Here is a 21,374-nt window from a genome sequence, read left to right as displayed (position 1 = left end):
ATAAAGACGCATTTACAGTAGGAAAGGCAAGTTTCTACGACATATTTAAATTAGCAAAAAGTCTAGTGTCAAGTTTGCCCCGATGTCGAGTTAGCCCCGGTCTTCCCTATTTAAAATATTATTGTCGTTAAAAAAAAATTTGACATTCCACCGAGGATAATTATAGCTCAGAGGCAGGTGGAAGAGGTGGGGAGGAGCTACGTTATAAAAAAATTAATTTTTTTACATAAAAAATATCTGTCATTTTAAATTCATTTTTTCTTATTCAGAAATTCTTTTTCTAGCATTCTTTAAGTCCTTAAAGTTCTTCTGTACTATTTAAAAATTACCAAATTTGCGGCCAAGTATTCTTATTTAATTAATAATTATCTCATTTTTTTTCTCATTCGCACTACTTTTAACTTTAATTTGCGTGTTTGATCATTAAGCTTCGTCAATTTGTTCGTGAGTTATGATTTTTTAAATGAAACGAGTCGTAACGTGTTTGCCGCGCCGCGCGCCGCACATACCGGCTTCGGACTCTTCTCAATCTTTAGTATCTACGTACAGTATTATCGGTCCTAAAAATATCGGCCTAGTACCAAACGATTCAGAAAGATTCCAAGAATAACTTCTGACACTTCAATAAGTACAGAAAAATTGTTAAGGACACGTTTTTTTTTATCATTTTAGGCGACTCATAGTGATGATCTGTTACATGCGTAAACTTACCTGTCTTTTGAAACACCAGTTTCCATCACGATGCATTCAAAATTACATGCCATAAACTCTATTTTATAGGAAATTTTGTCAACTTTAATTTCGGTCTCTTGAAGTTTTTTTGTAAAGTTAATAGAAACGGAGATATTTACAAAAAAAGAAATGATAATGCAATTTTTCCACAATTTATCAAAAATACAGCAATATTCATAAACTTTTTTTTTTAAATAAAACATACTTTGCGAAGGACTTATACTACTCCAGCACGTTCATATATATATATATATAAAGTAATGAAAACAAGGTAAAATAAATTTTTGAAAAATTATTATCCATATATTTTTGGATTAAAATGTTAATTTAACATAAATTGAATTTTTTTTCTTAAATATTTAAACGCCTGTAAATCATTAACTTTTCAATGAAAAAAGGTCTACGACCTTTCATTTTAAAGATAATTAAGATATTTTCGAGAAAAATACATAACATTACTGCCTCCAACCAATTAGAAAAAGTTATTTTCCAAAATGCACTGAAAAATGACATTTTTTCATGTTTTTTGCTCTTAACTTTAAGCTATCTTTACCAAAATAGATTTATGCATACATCAACATGTTCAAAATTTTATTCTCTTTAACTTTCATTATACATACTATATGTGTACGACCTATACTTTCAGAGTTAATACTGATTTTTACATGCAAAACATCCACTATCAACATAAAATAAAATTGTCTTTTAATTAATAACTTGGCCAATTTGGACCGTACAGAAATGAATAAAGAAACGAAATTGTTTGTAATTAAATTCTCTACAACTTTTATTTAAAACATTTTTCGATTCGAGAGTCCATTTTCGAGATATTAGCGAAAAATGCGCGACGTGCGTACGCGTTTTCGTTGCGTCGCAAAACTTCCGATGTTTACAAAAATTCTATCTCTGCTCCATTTGGTCGTACAGACTTGAATAAAAAATAAAATTGTGCAGAATTTTGTAAGCTACAGTTTTGATATCTACATAAATTTCCGTAAAGTTGATATTTTCCGAGTTATTTGCGAAAAACTTATTTTTTGGACCTTTTGGACCCTCCTCTGCCCGCAACGTAGCGTCTACACGTGGGGACTTTTAATATGTTAAATAGTACCCTAAAACAAGCCTGTTTACAAAATTTTAGCCCAGTCAGTATTATTTCCTCCAAATTTTGTCATTTTACTGGACTATAAAGCACGCGAGCTTTTAGATCTCAAATACCGCGAACGTTTAAACACCTTAAGTAATCTGCGAGTTACCAACCTATCTTCTTCCTCTCTTGACAGAGTGAATCCGTCTAAACTTGATCAATCATTTCCCTCAACTTCCCCCTCCCATTTATCAGTCACTCCGAAAACGAATCTCTCATCCCTTTTCGATCTCTTTTTCAGATTTTCCCCCCGAATATAAGAATAGATGTATAGGAAAAAAATATAGAGAAGTAGATGTAGGAATAATATTTTTATAAAAATGCATGTGTAGGTATAATGAACAAAATGTTATATTTTACTTATAATTAAGTTATATCGAATTTATGTGTGCTATATTAAAACGTATTATTTTTTATATAAAATATATTATTTTTATTACGTAATATTAGCATACGATATCAGCATATTAAACTTGTTATGTTATGTAATATTAAATTTAGTTCTATTAAAATTCTATAATTCAAGTATAATTAAGTACTTTAAGTAAAAGTAAATTAAATTTGGACATAAAATCTTGTAATTTTTGATTTATTTCTATCAAGAATTTTATTTTTATACGGTTGGTGGGGGGGGGAGGGCTTCGAGATAGAGGAGGTCCTAGGGAATGGGGGAGGGGAATTATCAGGCGAGCGCGTCGGGACATGTTCGATAAACAAATGCCGCCTCGCGTCGATGTTCGGCCGATAGTATTTATAAACAGATGTCATTTTACACTTCAAATGCGAGCGAGCGCCTATGGTAGGCGGCTATAATTTATGACCTGCGACTAGCGTGACACCGCGGTCTTTTTCACTTTTCTTCGTAAGAAGAGCCGCTTATCGGTGTTTCGGCGCCATTCGGTTATGGCGTCGCGCATTACAAAGGCGAGCGCCGATGACATGCAGCTAGATTTTATAAACATTAGACGGCATAAGCGCGGCAACGCGACTCAATTTCTATGAGTATCGACGAACGTCGATGACAAAATTTATAAACAGATATCATCTCGCACTGCGGATGGCCGAGCATCGATGGTCGCGCGACGTAGGTACTCGACCAAAAATTTTACGACTTAACCGTCGCGGGTTACAAAGACGAGCGCCGATGACAGGCTGCTAGATTTTATAAATACTAGACGGCATAAGCGCAGCAACGGGACTCAATTTCTATGAGTATCGACGAACGTTGATGACAGAATTTATAAACAGATATCAGCTCGCACTGCGGATGGCCGAGCATCGATGGTCGCGCGACGTAGGTACTCGACCAAAAATTTTACGACATAACTGTCGCGGGTTACAAAGACGAGCGCCGATGACAGGCTGCTAAATTTTATAAACACTAGACAGCAATGCGACTCAATTTCTATGGGTGATATTGTTTCTGTGCAGTGTATGCACACCATGCACTAAAACAGAAGAAACGATACGCGATGCTCTAGTTGGAACGAGAGGAAAAGGCAATAGAAAAAGTATATAAGAAAGAATGAAGCGAGTCAAAATCACAGTCTGTGATTTGAAAGTCTACGCGTCGGTACATCGATTGGAAAAAAGTATAGCGAGATGACAATAATTTCGATATGGATCGCGCGTTAACGGACGACAATGATTACTTCGAGGGGGTTACCACTATCTGAAATGTTGTCCCACCGATTTCATGATTTCATTTGATTTCATATGATTTCATCTGATTACAAATGATTTTATCTGATTACAAATGATTTCATCTGATTACAAATGATTTCATCTGATTACAAATTATTTCATCTGATTACAAATGATTTTATCTGATTACACAATGATTTCATCTGATTACACAATGATTTCATCTGATTATACAATGATTTCATCTGATTACACAATGATTTCTTGTGATTACACAATGATTTCTTGTGATTACGAATGATTTCATCTGATTACAAATGATTTCTTGTGATTACATATGGACATTTTTGAGTCGATAGATGTGATAAAAAAGAATACGCTTCGCGTTCTAAGGACTATACATGAAATTGACTATAAAAAAAGTGTTTCGAAGATTGGAAAAAACGTTGACATAATTATTGTAGTGGGAGGGAATTATTTTGACGCGGGGACAAAATAAATTTAAATAAATAAATTCATAGTTTATTTTTTATTGAACGAGTCCCGTTGATCACAGTAATATTAAAAAGAAAACAAAATATAAACTATTACAAACAAAACGGAATATTAAATTCGATGCCAATATAATCACAGATTATTTTATAGTTAGTGGCATATTAAACCTTAAAAAAAAAAACGGAATATTAAGTATACATAAAGTATATAGCTTTCTTAAAAAAAAAAAAAAACGGAATATTAACATAAAGTATATAGCTTTTTATAACAGCAAAATAAATGACATTATTTATTATAGAAAACTTATCCTAGCTTTAATTTGAAAGGTCCTGTGGAGAGAATGAATAAAGTCCTTTGGCAATATTAGGAGACGAAAGCTTATGTGCAATATTAACAGACTGAACTACACATATATTGTCTTGTTTTGGAAAGTAAAATAAATACTTTTCTTTCTTTTTCATAAATTTAATGGTATATTCATTCTTCTTTGAGGAAATTACAACTCCTATATAATAAATAACGGACTTTTTAGTTTTGAAAGGAACTAATACAAAATCATTTGGCTTAACTATTGGCTCAGTCTCAACAAAAGATTTAATATATTTTTCTCAATACTAGGCCGAAAGTACGTCGTTCCGGCTTCCATCTTACGGCAGAAAGCCTAACTTTTATGCCGTGATAGTGTCGCGCATGCGCTCTGCGACAGCGGGCCGAAAGAAATTACTCATACACTGATGAGACTGGTACACAATACACAAGACGGCCGAAAGTCGAGAGTCGCTCACTCTGTTACATAGAAACTTATTCGCGCGCATTAATACAATAAAAGAAGTTCCCATCATACAGTAGAACCTCTATCTTCTGTATTAACATTCTAACCACACTCCGCTAACTACTCTTGATTTCTAACCTTAAAATTTATTTACAATTGATGTACGCCAATATTTGACAGTTATCTAATTTTGTGAATTGTGCATAATAGAAATTGCTATTACTACAATTATGAGTGCAAATGAATCATCCGATGAATCATCAGATGAAGATGGTTAACAGAAATTTTGAAGCCGAAGCGCAATTAATTATTGAAACTGACACCTTACCTAAGAAATCTGCCGAGAGATACCTACTTGTGTACGAAACATATAAAAAATGGAAAACGGAACATAAAAATGCATTGTCACAATCCGAAGAAGATAATCTTATAGTATATTTTCAAAGTTTACAAACAAGGTTAAGTCCGGCAACGTTGTGGAGTGTGTACTCAATGTTGAAAAACATTGTTTTAGTACGAATGAAATTGCATTCGTGTGTTAAATGATATTGATGCCTGCCCCGACATTTGCTGCACGAGCGAAGCGAGTGCTGCTGGTCGGGGACAGGCTTCAAATCAAATACATCTAAATAAATAAATGTAGTTATTTTTCTGGAATACTTATTTTTTATTAATTTGTAAAACGAACTTTTATTAGAGTTTTATGAAGCTTGGTCATTATTTTGTGAGTAATAAAAATTATTAACAATATTGCCATGAAACACACAATTTTCATATTTTATACTTAAATCTTTGATTTTAGCTGAATGAGTAGAAGTTAAATCTGATGCCTGGTTATCCCTTTCAGTTGTTTCAAATTTATTTCTTTTTATTGGTGGTTTATTTTCTTTCTGACAGTGAACAACAGAGATCGGTGGTTTGTTCATGAAATGCGTTGGCTTGATTGATTCACTATTAGCATTTACAACTATTTTTCTCTTGCTCCCGGCATAAAAAAATGTTGGTGACTGTTTGACTGTCCTGGTAGAATCAGTTCTTTTGGTAAAGTAGGTTCTTTTGGTAAAATCGATTCTTCTGGTGGAATCAATTTCTCTAGTTCTGCTAAAGCGTCATTATCAACTTCGAACTCTTCATGAAAATCATCATAACCAATTTCTAATGTGTTTCATGGCAATATTGTTAATAATTTTTATTACTCGCAAAATAATGACCAAGCTTCATAAAACTATAATAAAAGTTCGTTTTACAAATTAATAAAAAATAAGTATTCCAGAAAAATAACTACATTTATTTATTTAGATGTATTTGATTTGAAGCCTGCCCCCGACCAGCAGCACTCGCTTCGCTCGTGCAGCAAATGTCGGGCAGGCATCAATATCATTTAACACACGAATGCAATTTCATTCGTACTTTCGGCCTAGTATTGAGAAAAATAGTATACACTACATGGGCAAAAAGTTGAGAGCCCTGAACTGCGCGCCATGATGCCCTCGGCTTCGCCTCGGGCATCATGGCGCGCAGTGCAGGAATCTCAACTTTCTGCCCTTGTAATGTAATATACTATTAAAACACTCTCATGGAGTTTTTTAATTTGTTCTCTATAAATCCATTAGTATAATAAGTACATACATAATTTTTTAAACTTATGTATCCATGACTCTCTACTAATACAGGTTTAACATTTCCTTCAGTATCGTAACTATACCACGAACACAATACTCCTACTTCACGATTTGATTTATAATTAATAATTGCATATTCCTTGGAAAATTCTTTGCATTTTCTACTTTTATCTTGAAAATAAGAAAAACTTAAAATCAAACCCAAGAGTATTACATTTTTTTCGGTCTGTCGAAACAAGCACCACTCTCCGACAGTTACATCATCACAAGTTTTACAAGATGGTGTTAATAGATTCGATCTTAAAGTAGATTTTGGTTTGAAGGAATATTCCTTTTCCATTACACGTTGTAAACGATCACTACTAAGGCGATTACAATTTTTATTAAGAAGCCAACAGATAGACGATTTTCTAACAACTATTTCTTTACCATGCGCATCTGTAACAATGGTAAATGGACTTGTTTTATTTAGTGCAAGGGTCGTTTTACCATAATTTTTCATGTTAAGATAATCATCAGATACGCATGATAAAGTGGACACATCCTCAAGAATATCTTCTGCTGGAAATTCGTCATCTTCTTGTTCTATACTTCTAGAAATAGAATCTTTAGTAGAAGTTGATGTAACTGTACTATTTTCCCTAGTGCCGTCTACATAGTTATTCAAATTATTATTTTCATTATCAGAGGAGTCGACTTCCGAGTCATCAACTCTTGTATCAATTACTAATGGTAAATTGCAATTTAATTTTCCCGGCTTTAGACCAAACTTGTGAGTATCAGTGATTGCTTTTTTTTTTAGCTTCATCAATAGCTTCGTAAATATCGTCATTAGTTGGTAAACTAGACTGAATTTGTATTGTTTTTACTTTATGTTCCATTCTCGAAAAATTAATATTTTTATTTAATTCGCTCGCTAAGATATCGCTTTGTAATTGTAGCTTCTTAATTCTATGTATGACATTAAGTAAACTACAATTTACAATAGTCAAGTAACTAGTAGACATAGATCTGATCTGACGAAAAAATGCTTCACAGGGCTGATTACTAAACAATGGCGGCATGAACAGATGTGGCATATTGCAATCTCTTAACTTTTGTAATTATGTATATTTCCATACTATGTGCATTAATTTCAATACAGGCATAACAATTTAAACTTAAAAAGTTATCTGTTAAAGTATACATTCTATTATTTTTTATCCAGTTGCGCCAAATTCGTATTATAAACACAGAGTACCATAATTTAGAAAGCCTTTCCAAAGGTGTTAAATAAGGATCAGTGTATGACAGTATTATATAATTTAGTAATTTTAAATATAATACGGTACCCTCCGAATTAGAAATATATTAAGTAATAATTTCCGAACATGTTCTTGTGATATTTTGTTAGCAGATTCAAAATTTATTTTGTCCTTAGGTTCAATATCGGACAAAGATAACAAATGCTTGTCCTTGGATACAATATTTATCAGTATTTTTAAACGACTTACAGAAATAAGTGTGTTTTCGAACGGTAGCAGAATAGAGGGTTTCAATAATCTGTTTCTAAGTTTTGTAGCTATGTGTATGGTATTTTGTACAAAATAATTGTCAGTATATATAGCATTGAACCTTGAACCAAGGCCAATTTGAGGTAAATTTTGGATGTGCCGTATTGCATACCTGTGAAATTCCTAAACGTGTTTCTATGCGCATTGCTTTTAATAAACGAGGGTCTCCATCTGATGAAAATCCGAGTACAGTTATTCCAAATGCAGCTAGTTCTTTAAGAATAAATTTCCAGCGTTTAGTAACATTCTGTGAGGTAAACTTATTATCAGTACAAATAATGACAGACAAATTGGACCAGAATGTTCTGCAATGGGTTGTGCCATAATGGTATAAACTAATGAGGCAGTCTTTCCTTCATTGAAATGACGTTTAATTTTCTTTGCTCATCTGGCCAGAAATGAATACGATACAGGCATTCCATGCTCATTAAGTGGTAAAACTAATCCTACTAACTGATTTGTTGAGGGATCATATTGAATTTTACTAGTTATTCTTGTAGCATCTTCCGAGATTCATACAATAGAAGGCAAGTTTCTTTCACGTAGGTAAGATTTCAATTGATCACAACGTAATTCTCCCTCAACTATTTTTTGTCCATTCTTTTGCAAATATTTACTTACAGATGTAAGAGAAGGTAATGGAAGATTCTTATACAGTGTTTCGTATAGTAATCTCCCTCCAAGCATAAATATATATGTTGAAAATAACTTGAGTGTCTTACTGTATCTAGAACCGGTATTTGACTTTCGATTTGACACGTTTACATTCTTTTCAGCAGAATCAATTAATATTTGTAATAAAAAAGTATTTTTTTAATCATAATTTTCTCTAACATTTTCTCCCGAGTTTCTTCTTGAATTAATAAAGCATTCTTTAGACATATTTCTAACTCTTTATTTTTTTGTATAATTAAGTCAATGTCATTTAAAATTTTTAAAAATTGCGGTATTCGAGTTTGGTTTTTTGCAATAGATTTATAACGTTTGTTAGCAACGAATTTCTGTATTTCATCGAGTAGTGCCTTATGTCCGGTTGGAATGCGGAACTCACTACTGCGAAACAACTCCAGCTCTTTAGTAGTATCTGCCGACATTTTCTCTATAGCAATGGGTGTGTCATATCCTTCAAAAAAGATGCATTATATTTTTTAAATATACAGGATTATTTAGCCCCATTCCTTTCTCTATAATGTGCCACATTACGTCTGTAGCTGTTTGATCTTCTTCCTGAGTCTATGTCTGAGTTCCAACACTAACGTGGATTTTGTTACTTATCACCGCGTCGTACTTGTTGCCAAGCTGGCTACCGTCTTCTCGGTCATTCTTGTCGTCCATTATACTCTAATTAGAAAACACTCGAGAAAATAACTATACTAGAATCCGGCAACGTTAAGAGATTGTACACGCACGCTTTTGACACGCAGCCATCTTATTCCGTGGTTAACCTAACCTAAATTTACTGGGAAGGGCGCTTGCGAGAGTGATTGATAATCGATCGTAATCAATAGAACACGTCACGATGCGACACGGTCACACTGTATACGAGATTTGATATGATATTATCAAATTTTACTGAGGATTTTATGGTGATTTTATGGTGATTTCATGGTGATTTCATGGTGATTCTACATGATTTTCAGTGATAACACGGAGATTCAAAATGATTTCTGCTGATTTCATATGATTTCTAAGTGGTTTTATATTTCTGGTGATTTCATATGATTTCATATGATTTCTAATGATTTTATATGATTTCATAATGATTTCGGGGACATTGTCCCACAATTTCATTTAGTGGTTACCCCCTCGGATTACTTCAGTGATGAAGACGACAATCATGAAGAAGTCATCGATAGAATAGTGCTGCTTTGGGAAATCGTTGCACTAAATTTACGTGTAAGACATTGCGTAATAGATTTTTATTATTCAACGGGTGGTGCACTTGCACTATGTGCTCTATGTATGGTTGCTCTATGGGACCTTGATTTTGGCATGTACGCTCGCCTAAAACAATTTGTTGAGAGACGCGGAACGACGCAAAGCCGATATTGTTCAAGATGTCGTGAATCATTGTATATGATATTTCCGCAAAATATGTGCCCGATTTGCACACGATAAGAAAAAAACATTATCGCGGCTTTTAAAAGTTCATACTCGGGGCTGAAGCTTTGTGTCAAATGGGCGTATAAAGAAAACATTTTTTTCAAAAACAGTGAACAAAAATAAAGATGGACAATAATTTCGAGGCAATAATGGATGCAGATTCATCCGACGAGGATCGTCCGTTGTCGCCGGACAGCACTTATAACAGCGATGAAGATGATAACCGTAGAGAAGTTATGAAATAAATAGTGTCGCGTCCCGAATTTTTAGCATTAGATGGACGTACGAACTGTTGCGTTATTTATTTTTATTTTGAATACGGTTCAGATAACTTGTGTTATTCGTGTATGATCGCTTCACCAGACACTGGTGAGCACATACGTGAACGTCGAGAGCATTACGTACGACGTAATGACCGTTCAATTTTGCATAGATTGTCGTAATACTCCATTGTTCCAAATATAATCATGCAACTTGTGCCCTATTTGCATAAAGTGATAAAAAAACATTATCGCGAGTGGGACATTATATAACGTGCGCAACATGGAACGGATAATTTAAAAAAACGAATTAAAAAGAAAAAGTGATTTTTTAACGAGTATATAACCTTTTTAGGCTATGATCACTATTTAATAAACGATATCGCTGATGCTTTGAAGAATGCTGAAGATGTGCGAGACGAAAGATTGAGGGATATGCAACGAATATCGCCGGTACAGTTTCTTCGCGATCGCGAACTAGGTATACGCGAAACCAGTGAACGCATCGTTAGACAAAAAATCGTTATCGAAACCGAGCCTCCTTATGACTAGAACTCTAACGTGAGACGAAAAGTGTATCAACGGCTGCTGGATGAGTGCGTTAGCGAGGAAGAAAGATGTGCTGACGTGCCATATTACTTTAAACCGCGCTATTGAGACTATCACTTTTGGGCGAGTGAAATTTTTTGGAAGATCGAGGATGGTGGTTGTGAAACACTGTACATTAAGATTCATACAGGTATTGGGAAGTACGCTGAATTATTGGTGATGAACAATTCGGCACACATGTATATGTACCATGACCTCAATAATCCTAATCATCTATTGATGGTTCAAAGAACTTTCGAACGTGACCGTGATGATATTGATAATTGGGAGCTTAATCATTTTAATACCCCCTACTTCTTTCCTTATCCGTTTATGTCTGCGCACTATGTCGTTCAATATTGCAAACGATATTGTTCAGCGTGCGATTGAGTCACGTGCAAGTGCTCCATCAAAGAATGTGACGTGATTTAAAAAAAGACAGTATTAAAAAACAAAACATGGAACATCTCGATAAAACGGAACGCGACCTGGTGGAAGGTCCAACCAAATCGCTACCTTGGACGAATATCTTGCATATGGGAACAGCAATGCAAGAAGTTTATTGAGCAGCTCGAAGAAGACTGTCGTTCCAAACGTCCGCAGGTCTCAGACGACTCTCAGACTGTCGGAAACAGGTCATCATTAGTGGCAAGAATCGCGCGACTCGATGGTGCGAAGACTCTATTACAGAGACGGTTCGTACATATCGGTGGTGAGCACGCGGCGGGCAGTAGTAGCGGTAACGAAAACGCGGAAAGACTCGTGTGGCGAGAGATTGATGCCGCGTTCGAATGGCGTGTATTGACTGGTGCAGTGATAAATATCAATTACATCGAACCGCGAAAATTTCTCGAAGATGCCGAAGTCATCGTGCTCGATCATGTGCAAAACGTCATGCAAACACACGCAAGTGTAAAGATAAACACCGTGTTCAACGGCGAGTTTGTGACGGGTGACAAACGTGACAATAAAAGTTTCAACACGAGTAACTGTGAACTCTTTTGTTTGTCCGAACGGTCCGATCTGCGCGAGTGGTACAAGCTACACGTTATCGAGCCCACATTAGCGAAACTCGAGGAGTTTCAGTAACGCGATAGCGGATGGGCGTTGTCGCGTATACTCAATTAGACAGTGAACGTGAACAAGTACAATCTTTTGCGCGCGGGATGTTACATCAATTTACCGGAAAAAATTAAATTGAAAAAAGCTGTGATCAACGTGCATTCTATGGACAATGCGTGCTTCGCGTGGTCAGTGGTCGCCGCGCTGTATCCTGTCAAGGATTATACATATCGGGAATCCTCGTACCCTGATTACAACAATATATTAAATTTACAAGACATTGAGTTTCCAATGACTTTGAAACAGATTAAAAATTTTGAAAATCACAACAATATATCCATCAATGTGTATACCATTGAGGGAGAGAAGACGCGCCAACCGTTCTCCCGATACGGCTCACCGACCGAAAGAGAGAAAAGCACGTAAATCTGTTGTACGTGCAGGACCCGCGAGACGACGTGGGACATTTCGCGTGGATAAAAAATCTATCCCGCCTCGTGAGCTCGCAATTGAGTAGGTACTATGGTCGGAAATACTTTTGCGATCGGTGAGTACTTATACTTCTTTTAATAAAATTATAAAATATTTTATTTTTTATTTAATAATTTACAAAATTGTGTTTTTTTGCAGATGTTTACATTATTTTCATTCGAGCGAGAAATTGGAAGCCCACGATGTAGACTGCCGAGAGATAAACAATTGTGCCATCCGACTACCGAGCGAGGACGACAAGTGGCTGAGTTTGAAAAATCGCAGCAGGAAGAAACGACTTCCATATGTCGTATACGCCGACCTGGAATGTACCCTCGAGAAGACAGATGCGGATTCGACAACGTTCACGTTCAGGTCTCAACATCATCAGGTATTTAGCATAAAATACTACGTGCGGTGCTCGTACGACGACTCGTTATCCGCGTATCGATTTCGTCGTGATAAGGATTGCGTCGCGTGGTTCGCCGAGGAAGTATAAGACGTTTAGCACACGACGTAAAGAACATCTTGTCCGATAATATACCCATGGCGGATTTCACGCGAGACGAGTGGAAAAAGTTTAACAACGCAACGCACTGTCACGTGCGCGAAAAACCGTTCGAGCCAGACGACGTGCGAGTACGCAATCACTGTCACTTGACCAGCAATTATCGAGGTCTCGCGCATTCTAATTGTAACTTAAATTATAAAAATTTTTATTTCATTCTCATAGTATTTCATAATTTATCGGGTTATGATTCTCATTTTATTATAAAAAAAATTGCCACCGCGTACGAAGGACGCGTAGAATTACTCCCAATCACGAAGGAAAAATACATTTCGTTTACGAAGAACATTAAAAGCATTGAAGATAAAGATAACCAAAATTGCATCAAATTAAGATTCATTGACTTGTACAAATTTCTTAGTACGAGTCTCGAAAAATTAGCGTCCTTCCTCGATAAGGATAAGTTAAAAATTATACGTTTAAAATTTTCCGCGTTATCCGACCAAGATTTCGAATTATTGACGCGTTTTTCCGTACGAGTACATTGACTGCGTCGAAAAGTTGGAAGATGCGTGTTTACCATCGCGCGACTCGTTTTACAGTTCATTGACAGGCGACACCGTATCCGAGAGCGATTACGCGCACGCCGTCAACGTCTGGCAGCGGTTCTCCATTCAAACGCTCGGTGACTACAGCGATCTGTATCTAAAGATCGATGTCGTGCTGTTGGCCGATATCTTTGAAAATTTTCGCGATAGCTGCGTCGCGAGTTATGGACTCGATCCGGCGTATTATTACACTTTACCGGGGTTTACGTGGGACGCTATGTTGAAGCATATGGGTATCAATTTTGAACTGCTCACGGACATTGACATGGTCATGTTCATCGAACGCGGTATTCGCGGCGGTTTGAGTCAATGTTCAAACAGATACGCGCTGGCCAATAACAGGTACATGCAATCTTATGATACATCGAAATCATCGTCATACCTGATGTATTTCGACGTAAACAACTTGTACAGCTGGGCAAAGTGTCAAATTGCCTTATGTGGACTTATGTAGATTTTCGATGGGTCGAAGACGTCTCGAATTTCGAGTTTAGCGCGATTGCTTTGGATTCGCCCACGGGTTACATTCTCGAAGTCGATCTAGAGTATCCGCAGAATAAACACGACGCGCACGCCGACTTACCGTTCTGTCCGACGCGCGATAAACTACCCGGCAAACGGCAGGACAAACTTCTCGCCACGCTGTACGATAAGAAGCGTTATGCCATACACTACCGCAACCTACAGCAATGTACGCGCCACGGTCTTCGCATCACAAAAATTCATTGCGTATTACAATTTGCTCAATCTCCATGGCTCCGCAATTACATTAAACTTAATACAAAATTTAAAACACTGGCCAAAAACGATTTCGAGAAAAATTTGTATAAATTGATGAACAATGCGGTTTTCGGGAAAATGATGAAGAACGTTTGAAATCACGTTGATGTAAAATTATTAACAAAGTGGAACGGTAGATACGACGCGGAGGCACTGATCTCGAAACCAAATTTTCACAGCAGGAAAATTTTTTCGGAAAATCTGATAGCCGTTGAACTGCGAAAACTCGAGGTTAAATGTAACAAACCTATTTACGTCGGCATGTGCATTCTTGACATATCGAAAGTTTGTTTGTACGAATTTCATCACGAGTACATGTCTCCCCTGTATCGCGACAAGTGTAGAATTATGTACACCGATACGGACAGTCTGATATATCACGTAGAGTGCGAGGATGTGTATAAGAACATGAAACGCGATATCGCTAAATTCGACACGAGCGATTACGCGATCAACAACGCGTAACGGTATGCCACTCGCCAATAAAAAAATTCCTGGCTTGATGAAAGATGAAAACAACGGTGCGATCATGACTGAATTTGTCGGACTCAGGGCGAAGATGTATGCCTTGCGAGTGGACGGTAAGAAAGACTGTAAAAAAGCGAAAAGTGTTAAGAGCAACGTCGTAGCCAGGTCGATAACGTTCGACGATTACACGAGGTGTCTGCGAGACGAAATTGAAATGAAGCGACAGCAGGCTTGCATAAGGTCCGAAAAACACGAGGTGTACACCTTGTCCGAAACAAAAATCGCTCTGAGTCCGTACGACGACAAGCGACATATTATACCTAATTCGACCGATACGTTACCGTGGGGACATGATCAAATACCTTTGTAACGTGTGTATAAAACTGTATAACGTATGTATAGTATAACGTATGTATAGTATAGTATAACGTATATGAATGTATGTAGTAACGTATTGTGAGTGTTATATTACACAGTATTGGAAAGAATATTAATAAATAAATATATTGCACACATATGTGTATTTCACATACTTTATGTTTATTTCATATTTCAAACATTTACATGTATTACATATTGCATATTTTTATGTTATGAATAAAAAAGTTTGCCCAAAATTAAATAACATTATCCTTGGATATCCATGAGTTGTGCGATCCATCGAATCCCAGCCATTTAATGTAAACCTCGTCGCCTCTTCTGCGCAGTACTTTCTCCACGAGATACACGTCCGGATAAGTCGCGCGATGCAACTCGTGTTCGTAGAACCTTCCAGAGACGGATTTTCCACGATAGTCCTCGAGTAGATAGGTTACGGAATTGGTACGCTGCATTTTAACGATCTTAAACACCTCGGTGGTCCAATTTGGCGTGTAACCCTTCTCGAAAATTGTCTTGTATTTGCTGACGCGTACCGAGTCGCCCGCTTTAAACTTTGCTGGACTTGTGATTTTTATCGTGCCGTATACGATAGCCAAGAGTTTTTCGGCGATCGCGGGGGTAACGTCGACGGTCCGCATGCCGATGGTTCGATGCTTGCGCGTGTTGTAATCCGATACGAGTCGCGGCAAATGCGTCGACCCATTTGTAATTTCCATTGAGCGTAAACATCTTTCACATGTCGTTTTTGAGCGTGCGATTGAATCACTCGACGACCGATGCCTTCAATACTGAATATGTGGAATAATGATTGATGCCGTGTTTCCTCACGAGACGTTGTACGTCGGTGTTGTAAAATTCTTTCCCCATATTGGTTTGTTGGTTACTAGGGCACCTTCCGCTGTGTCGAATGATCTCTGCGACAGCGTTAGCTGTTTCGCTTCCGCCTTTACTCTTGAGTGGCACGGTCCACGCGTGCTTGCTCAACACATCAATGACGATAAATATGTAGTGGTAGCCTCCGTTGAAACGTGAGTACGGACGCATCTCGACGATGTCAGCCTGCCACAGGTCATCGTACCCTTGCACTATGACGTCTTCGGGGAAAATTTCTTGTCGCCGGAGCGTGCAGTTTCTCGACAAGTCGTTGCTTCTCGATATTTTTACGTCCGTCGGATTTTAGCGATGTCATGTTTTTGTTGTCGTTTATAACTGCTCGTTAGCCGTTTGTTAGCCGTTTATTTCCATTTGTCGTCGTCGTCGTCGACGTTCTCTAGCCGTTTGTAGCCTTTCCTGTCTCCGCGTAGTTCGCAGCTGTTTCTAAACCGCTCGTAATCGTTTTTAAGCTGTTTTTGAACCGTTTGACAACCGTCCGACAACCGTTCTTGAACCGCTAGACAGCCGTATCCGACAACCGTTCTCGAGTCGTTTGTTGCTGTTCCTCGCTGTCTTTAATGAATCGTTGCTTCTCTTCACTCGACGCCTTTCGATAGTCGTTTCTGCTGAACCGTTTGTCCATTGTTGTTGTTCGTGGTCGCGTCCGATTCAACGGTAGTCGAATGGCGAAGCTTGTTTATCGCAGTCCGTAACGCTTGCAGATCCTTCTCGAACGCAGTCAGTTTCTCATCTGATTTTTTTCGTTGATTGCTCAACATTTTAAAAAATTGATCAGTACAGTTTGTTAACCGCGTCACCGTCAGTCTCAGGTTGCGCTTCGCGACGAATCTTGCGCGATTTTGCGTCAAAGTCCGTGGCGGCGCGGCACAGAGCGTTATTGCGCACGAAATTTCTCATTAATCCGCTCCACCGATGGTACGAAATGGCATTCGTCGCGTCTTCGCTGTGCTCGAACAATCCAAATTTGTTGATCGGCATTTTGATGCTGATTGAACGGATCGCCGTCGCATGGTTTAATTTATAATAAGCCCGGCTTCGCGAAGTTCCTCGATGATCGACATGATCTCGTTGTCATGGGCATTGTTGCCAGTTTGACGCGAAGCGTCGAGCAATCGCAGACGATCCACCAGCTTGTTGGGGTCGTCTCAGTGCACGTAGTCGATCTTATTGTCGGTTAGCGTCATCGCGCGAGGCATGGATAATCCTTTTCCGGATTTTTTTTTCTTGGATTCGGTAGACATTAACGGTGATGTTACGAACATTACAATCAACCGTGGCAGCGAACGCACATTGACGGTCCCGTGCCAATGATAAAGGATTGCGGCGAATGTCAACGAAAGAAAATGGTGGAGGTCTGTTAAATCGCGCGATAAACGCACTTCCGTTCGAATTAGACATTCCCAGCTATCAATTTTGCGGTCTGGGAACTCGTTTACAAGAACGATTGGCGAGAGGCGATCAAGGTATTAATCCATTGGACGCGGCGTGTCGCAAGCACGACATAGCCTATTTGCGTAACCGCGATCTCACCGAGAGACACGCGGCGGACGAGATACTCGCTGCGGAAGCGCGAAAACGCATTACCGCGAGAGATTCGACTCTCGGAGAGAGAGCTGCCGCTACAGCCGTCTGGGCGACCATGAAGGCTAAGACAAAGCTCGGAATGGGCTTGAAAACGAAAAAATCAAAAATGGTGAAGAAAAAAAAGCTAATGAAAAAACAGATACTTCCGACAGCGAAACGAGGCGGTGTATTGCCGATTTTACCGTTGTTGGGAGTTCTCGGTTCTCTGGCCGGCGGAGCGGCGGGAGTCGTAAAAACCGTGAACAATAACAAAGCCGCGCGGCGTCAGCTGGAAAAGATGCAACGTCACAATCGCGTCGTGGAGGTCGCGGACTTATCTCGCTCCGTACAAATATGGACGAGGGCTGTATCTCGGCATAAATTATGTTTTCTGCTCAAACTCCTCTTTTATCTTCCAGTTCATTGGCCTTATCTCGTTTAATACACTCTATATATCCTTGTTTTCATAAATCGTTAATCGTATCAATATTTGAAATATCGATACTGTATCGCCCTCTCTACTTTAAACTGTTATCTGCGACCAAAAAACATATACCGAGTGTGATACATTTTTATAATGGAATATCAAAGAATGGAATATCAAAGTTATATAGCCATTAGAAGCCGCCATATTGGATCTGCCATTTTAAATTTTGAAATTTTGACCCAAAAATCGTCATCAGCGACACAAAAAACTCTTTACAGATAAATTTTCATGTAACGAAATTATTCGCTTATCGGTTTTGGTACAAAACGTTACTTTTGCTCACCAGTGAACTGATTAATTGTTCATCCAAAATATAAAATACACTGCTTATTTTTTTAAGTGACTGACGCATACTTTCGTAAACAATAACTTTTTTGGGTCTATATGAAGTGAAGTGCATATTGTTATCATAAATGCAAGTTTTTCATCACCCAATTCTTGCTTTATTAGTATTACTTTACTGATGCCTTTTTTATAGAAGGAATGAATTTTTTATTGCTTAAGACATCATAGAGATCAACTGCTATATTTGGTATACGGTGTTTAGGAAATTCTATTGGTTGCTAATCGCTCAATTTGCTCGTTTATTTTTCGCTTTCCTATAAATATTGGGTACGCTAAGATTAATTGACTCAGTTTTACATGTAACCTTTTTATTTGAACATAATCAATATTTTCCACAGTTTAAACATTTTTTACAACTTAAACATTCTCTTTATTATTTATTATTTGGTTAAATTTCCCTTGGTTATTTTTTCTTCTTTCTCTTTCTCGAGATTTTGTCTGTGTCGCCACACTCCGATATGTCACCTCCGGGCGTTGTTGCTCTACGGTCTGCGTAGCTTGTTCCGTAAGCTCCTTTAATGGATTAGTGACGCTGCTTCGAGGAGAGGAAGGTAGAGGAGAGATAAGTCTGGGAACCTCGAACTCTTTTAAAAGAGACTTTAACTCAGGCTTCGGCGTAGAGGTTACTGGAAGAGGCGTTTTCGGTCAGTCTAGCCCGCAACCGATCCTCCAGACCGTAATTGCAAGTCTGGTGAGCCGAACTCGGATATTCGAAGTTATTATACATGCGTATAAGCGCTGCAACGCTAGCAGAGGTCACCCCGTATGGCGTCCCCCGCCTACTTAAGTCTAAAGGCAAATTTTCTATCGTCCGCGTTCACCTCGTCACCAGCGTGGAAGACAGGAAGTTTTCGTTTTTGGTGAAACAAAGAGAGTTGGTTGGCTGGCACCAAGAATTGGTGAATGACCGTGAGAGCGTCCTGCGCCAGTTAGCGACTTCGCTCTTAAAGTTATATTATCTCTTGGTGACGGTGTCTGAGCACCGGAGGTCTGAGGATTTTGAAGAGAGGGCAGAGATCTTGCTGTCGAGCGTCGTGCGTCGATCTCCTGGCGGCTAGCACCGGAGGGCGGATCTATCACAATCACCTTCCTTGGAGTATCTGCCACCACACGTCTTGCGCTGGGTGGCGGTTGCTTTCTTTTTGACAGGTGAGTCTTTCTCGGGGGATTCGGGAAGAGGTCAGCCGAGTGTCTAGCACCGGGAGTCGATTGAGCGCTGTTCGCAGGGCTGTCGCTCAAGACAACCTTCCTCTTCTTCGCAGTATAATGCTGCAAAGGGAGCGGTTGCGTTCTGCGTCGCTCTGTCGCCTTCGCAATCACCACTTCCTCGACAGCCCCGGAAAGGTGTTGGATGTTATTGGAGCGTGGCGTGGTGAAGCTGGCTCAACCGTATCAGCCGACTGTTCGCAATACACCGAATATTCCCTGCGACGGGCTCCTCTTTTATACCCGAGAAAAATCGGCGGCGAGTATCAACAACGGGGTTGCTAGGATACTTGCGTTTCGTGAAACTTGCAATCTGTCATCCCGGAAGCGATCTGAAATTCTCGCTTCCCGATGACTTGAATCTCTCCGCGTTTGACAACTTGAATTTGCCCCGCGTACATCGTAAATAATAACCTGTTTGCTGTCGCGAGAACCACGTGTCGTCGGAGCGGAGGTATAGAGGTTACCCTGAAGGCTTGGTGGCTGACGGAGGTTGCCACACCGTGTTTGTACTCTTAACAGACTTAAGTGCCTTTTGTAGTTCCTGAGCAACATCATCGTTCGTTTTCATAAAGTCCATTCATTTTGTTTTTCTTGTGATATTCTTCCAATTACGATTGCATTTCGATACATATAGCATTTCTAGAACCTTTCAAAAACTCCACGTGCATTCAGAGATATTGTGGCTTGCAGGTGTTCGTAATTTAAGGCTCCCTAACAATACAATAAAAGAGGTGAATAGCATAGGTTGTTGAATGGGATAATTTTATTAAAGAATTGAAATACTAACTTACCAACTCATATTCCTGTTTTAATAGCCGTATTTTACATTTTCCACTTGCTCTGTATACAGTTGATCTTTTTCTCTATGCAGTTGGTCTATTTTAATTTGAAGTTTGTCTTGCTCGGCTTGGACTCGGACTAGAATGTTTTCTTTCTCTTTTTCTTTCTCTCCATGCAGTTTGTCTTACTTTGTATACAGTAGATCTTTTTCTCTATGCAGTTGGTCTATCAGGTGCGTCTGCTTCCTCGTTTGTTGGCTCACATGACTGAACGTGCAAATCAGATGGATCTTGACTTTGATTTTCTACAGAAGGATCTATAACGTCATTTGTTGAGTTAGAAGTGCTAGGTCTGCATTGAAACCTGATGTAAATAAAAATAGAAAAGAATAATTATTTTTAAATATTACAATTGTATGCATTATATGATGCTATTATATTCTTGTAGACAGTGATTCGAAATGGAGTAAAAATTTGTGTGTGAAGGAGGGTTGGAGATAGAGAGAGAAAGTTATAGAGATTGTTTCATATTTCGAATTTTTGTAATATTAATTTTAAAATAAAATGTTTAGTTTTTGTATGTATTCCAATCATGACGTAAGACAATCACAACATCTTCTGAAATCTCTAGACTAGGTACTTCTTCGAAGAGGTTATGGTTATCCTCCTTAATCTCAGTAGCATGATATCCGCCTAAACCTTGGATATAATGAGTTGACATCAAAAATGGTCCTCCCAAAGCCAAGATCAAACAGCCCAACAGTTGTAGTGGGGAAAGTAGCAGCAATTCTGGGTATGGTAATTATGTTAGCTTCCAGAGATTGACCAGGTCTTCTCACAGCTGTGTTTATGTCATATTTTATTTTCAAAATTCTCATGCACTCCTTCATATTATTGCTACTT

The 21,374-nt window shown here is 38.3% G+C and overlaps 1 protein-coding gene across 1 annotated transcript; it reads right to left on the bottom strand.

Annotated features, from left to right (window-relative positions):
• Nucleotides 1-15,430: 15,430 nt before the first annotated feature.
• On the bottom strand, nucleotides 15,431-15,910 carry LOC143905367 (uncharacterized). Its single transcript, XM_077420775.1, has one exon. The coding sequence runs from the start codon at nucleotides 15,908-15,910 to the stop codon at nucleotides 15,431-15,433; it is 480 nt and encodes a 159-aa protein (XP_077276901.1).
• Between the last annotated feature and the right edge of the window lie 5,464 nt (nucleotides 15,911-21,374).

Source organism: Temnothorax americanus, unplaced genomic scaffold, assembly GCF_048541705.1.
Source record: "Temnothorax americanus isolate GAGA-0224 unplaced genomic scaffold, ASM4854170v1 Scaffold60, whole genome shotgun sequence".
Classification (NCBI taxonomy): domain Eukaryota; kingdom Metazoa; phylum Arthropoda; class Insecta; order Hymenoptera; family Formicidae; genus Temnothorax; species Temnothorax americanus.
This window is presented reverse-complemented; position numbering and strand designations above follow the sequence as displayed.